This window comes from Prunus persica, chromosome G6, assembly GCF_000346465.2.
Source record: "Prunus persica cultivar Lovell chromosome G6, Prunus_persica_NCBIv2, whole genome shotgun sequence".
Classification (NCBI taxonomy): domain Eukaryota; kingdom Viridiplantae; phylum Streptophyta; class Magnoliopsida; order Rosales; family Rosaceae; genus Prunus; species Prunus persica.
Window position 1 is genome coordinate 22,236,227 of NC_034014.1, and position 4,159 is coordinate 22,240,385.

Sequence of the window (4,159 nt, forward strand, 5' to 3'; positions counted from 1 at the left end):
TTATCTTTTCTTGTTTTCCTTCTTGTTCTCTCGACTATGCTTTGTTTCCATAAAAGCGACTTAAATTTGAGCGGAGATCCCCTCATTGGGCAAACCGCGTAACCTCTCTCAAAGACAAAAACTTTTTAAGCACTCATCACTCCCAGAAAGTTCAAAAGCCCCTTTAGACTTTTTTTTAAGCTTTCTTGCAAGTAACTCTTTCTCCTCAGCTTGCGTAGTTGCTGACGATCCCCTTTGAACATCCCCAAAGAGTGTCAGTTCTCTCTCTCTCTCTCTCTCTCTCTCTCTCTCTCTCTCTCTCTCTCTCTCTCTCTCTCTCTCTTATAGTTATAGTTCAAAATGCAATAAATATCTCATCCCACCCAAAAAAGGAATGTAATTTGAAACCCTAACTCCAACGTACACAAACACTTTTGGTTTTGCATCATGAGATCAAAAGCTTTTTACTTTAAATAACTTCTCCTACACACACGGCTTTAAAAATGTAAAGGGCCCATCAAGAATTAGTGGAGAGCTGCCGGCCAACGTCGGCAGCAGCAAAATATATGAAATCGGTCAGTCACCATCTCAAGCCGCAAACTACGCTGGCGCCATTACGTATGCTACATGGCAATTGGCAAGCAACATGGCTATATATATGAGTTCACACACAAATAAATTATAATATATAACAATATATTATACAAAACATACACTAATCCCATTGTTTTGAATTAATAATACATCATTATCACAATGGATTTAATTATAGTTTCCAAGACATTAAGACAATTTGGTGCCACGCAATGACTCAAACTAGTTTCACAAATGAAGCTAATGCCACTTCATATCCACAGCGCGGACCGAGTGCACTTTTCTACATTCGAAAAAATAAAATAGCTAAAATGTAAATAAATAATAAAACTCAGTAACCAATTAACTTTTGGCAAAAAATTTTTTGTTCAGCTGATGTAATTTCCTTCACGGTTTTCTTGTACTCGTTGTTGAAACATGGCTATCGTTTCATCGACCCGGCACGGGGCTGCGGTCGTCGAAGGATAGCCGAAAAACCCACTTAGTGAGTGACCGTCTTCTCGAGTGGTTGGTTAGGCTGCGACCATTGGTGTCGGGGACGTTGAAGTACTCGCCGACAAAGGCCTTCAGCCGATGCATTGCCAAGTCCAGTGTTTTCTCGGATAAGTTGGCAAAGCAGACACGGAACCAGCCAGGTTCTGTGCAATGACAAGACGATCCGGGAGAGATATTGAGACGAACTTCGTACACAATTTTTTTCCAAAGCTCCATTTCGGCTTCAAAAGTGTTGGACCTGAGCAAGTGCCTCATGTCTACCCAACAGAACAAGCCGGCATTGCCCTTGAGGCAGCTAATCCCGGCTTTCTGAAGGCCGGATACGAGCCTTTTTTGACGTTGTTTGAGCCTCTTTTGGTTCTCGGAAATGTAATTCTTAGTTAGTTTCTTGTCAGAAAGCATGGCGGAGAGAAGGTACTGAGTTTGAGAAGATATAAGCCCGAAGCTTGACATTTTTGTGGCTGCTGCCACAACCATGTCGTCGTTGGAATAAATGGCGCCAACTCGAAAACCGGGAAGGCCAAGATCCTTAGAAAGGCTGTAAACAACGTGAACTCGGTTCCACATTGGGGAATTCTCGTCACATTTTCTCTCTTTGAGAATTTCCATGACGCTTGTGAAGGATGGGGAGCTAAAAACAGTGCCGGAATAAATTTCGTCACTAATTAGATGGATGCCTTTGTCTTCGACGAAGGAAAGGAGAAGGTTGAGTTCACTTCTGGTCATTGTGGTACCCAATGGGTTTGATGGGTTCGTGACCAAGACGCCTTTGACTCTTAGATTTCGTTTTTGGGCTTCTAGGTAGGCTTCTTGGAGAGCGGTTTCAGTAATTTGGAAGCCATTGGAGCTCGTGCAGTGTATGGGTACAATCTCAACCCCGGTGCGCCACTTGAGGTCTCTATCAAATCTGCAAGAAATGCAAGCAAATATCATTAGGGAATGAAATGCGTGATTATTTTCCCATCGTGAACTAAAGTCCACGAGGAGACATGAAAGTACTTTGGAAGTACTGGACGTCCTGAGTTCAAATTTCATTATTAAGAAACATACCCTGGGTAGTATGGGGTAGGAATGAGAATGGCTTCGCCAGGGTTGGCGAGGCAGAAAATAAGGGTTTCATTTGCTGAAGTTGCACCGGCGGTGAGAACCAAGTGGTTGGGATCAAAGGTGACTTTGTTTCCTCGGATTTCCGCCATGAAATCTACCAATGCCTGTAACGAAAATAATCAAAAAATCTGAGTCAGACATGCGCCAGCTAGAAGCTTACTTGGTGGGGGTCGTGCCTTTGAATTGCATTAAGGAAAAGGGAAGCTATATATAATTGTACAAAACAATTCATGTGTTTACCTTTTTGAATGCGGGAAGGCCGTGATAATCTTGGAAGAGAGCAAGCTCGGCAAATATGGACTCTCCACTTCTCTTGAATCCAGCTGCGTCTGGGTTCTTCGCAAGCCATGACTCAAGAATATCAAAGGATAACTGCAAAGCAAAACATTGAAATGATCATGAGTACATAAATATATAAATAATTTCTCGAGGAAAAAAAAATGAAAATAAAGGGTATTTATGCATGGTATTAACAATATTGTACCAAAAATGAGAATTATTAGTTAATTATTACCTGATTCTCTGCAAGACCCATCTGAATAATCCCTTTGGTATTCTGGACCTCATGGTAGGGATTCTTCTCATACTCTTGCCAGCCTAGGAAGTATGAGGAGTCTTGGCCGTGAGAGTTGCACGTAGCTTTTGTAGACAACATGCACATTTTGATTTTGGAAAGGAAAAAGAAAAACAACTCTCTTGATATAAAAAGAAGCTAGATGTAAACTATCACAAAAGTGCAAAGGAAAGAAAGCGAGAGAGAGAGAGAGAGAGAGAGAGAGAGAGAGAGAGAGAGAGAGAGAGAGAGAGTTGAGGTTTTGGTTTTGGTTTTGATTTTGGAATGCAAGTTTGAAGTGGGTTATTGGGTGTTGTTGGAGTGAAGGGGTCTAGCTATATATAAGGAAAAAGTATCATAGATTACAGAGAAGATTTGTCTAACAAAGGAATGCCACGTCACACTTTGAGTACCGAAGAAAGAGATAACAAAAGTTTTTCTTTTGCTTAATATGAAGTTTGATACAACAAAATTCCATCGACAACATGATAATTGTACGCGCTTTTCTCCACCGTCCCTAAGCAAGAAGACATTAAGCAGACTTTTACACTCCCAATACCCAGTTTTAGTGTTAACTAATCAATATCAATTAATTATTTAATTTAATTTTTTTCCACATTTTCTTGGACTGGGAAGTGTCTTGCACCACCTACAAACTAGCGTGGGGTTACAAGTGTACAAAGCAGCATTAATGAGATGGTAATCGGAAAAACAAAGAAACAAAAATCAAGACTTGGGGTCTAGTTTTGTATAGAAACCCTACCGACAGCAAGTATCATAGAAAATGGCTAAAGTGACCCACCAGGTCCATGTAAACTTCGACCTGTGATTGTGCCCCCTGGTCCATATGCTGCTTGACTGGAGTAGCCACAACTAATTTTGTCGGCCATTCTTCTCCACCTTTTTTAACCTTTTCATATGAGTTCTTGCGTCTGCTTAGTTCATCACCCTAATGCCCAAACAATCTTTTGATATGAGTCAACCTCGAAATTTTGGTGGGAACGAAAAGGGTATCTGTCTCTTTTTCTTAATTTTTATCATAATTATTGTAGCTATACAAACAATGGAAAACCCTAGAATCTGATGTAAAACTTCAAATGGTTTCATATGAGATTATTAATGAAGTAAAGTATCTATTAATATTAATTAGTGATGAGTAAATTTGTCTTGTTGTATCTAATAATCAAGAAATTATTGTATTGTATAACCTGTTCATATGTTATAATATGACTGGACGATAATATTAAGATTGTTCACTTATTGTAATACCACGCTATAATCATTCGGAAGATGACTCAATTATGTTACCCAACTTACCTTTGTATCTAAGATAAAAATAAATAAATAAATAACTTACCCGTTGTATCTAAGATACAAGTTCCACACTGATATTTGACTAAAATCTATTTAACTGCATGCAACTGTTAAATT

The 4,159-nt window shown here is 39.5% G+C and overlaps 1 protein-coding gene across 1 annotated transcript; it reads right to left on the reverse strand.

Annotated features, from left to right (window-relative positions):
* Positions 821-3,262, reverse strand: LOC18775476 (1-aminocyclopropane-1-carboxylate synthase). The gene is made up of 4 exons (XM_020566600.1): positions 2,690-3,262; positions 2,416-2,547; positions 2,119-2,279; positions 821-1,975 (listed from the first exon to the last, which is right to left on the reverse strand). The coding sequence occupies exons 1-4, from the start codon at positions 2,834-2,836 to the stop codon at positions 1,003-1,005; spliced, it is 1,413 nt and encodes a 470-aa protein (XP_020422189.1). The 5' UTR covers positions 2,837-3,262; the 3' UTR covers positions 821-1,002.

What these genes read in the sequence shown, in the direction of transcription:
- LOC18775476 (XM_020566600.1), bottom strand. Translation starts at nt 2,836, where the DNA reads ATGTGCATGTTGTCTACAAAAGCTACGTGCAACTCTCACGGCCAAGAC. An exon ending in TGGGTCTTGCAGAGAATCAG is followed by an intron (nt 2,548 to 2,689) that starts GTAATAATTAAC and finishes TTTGCTTTGCAG; the next exon opens with TTATCCTTTGATATTCTTGA. An exon ending in CCTACCCCATACTACCCAGG is followed by an intron (nt 1,976 to 2,118) that starts GTATGTTTCTTA and finishes CATTTCTTGCAG; the next exon opens with ATTTGATAGAGACCTCAAGT.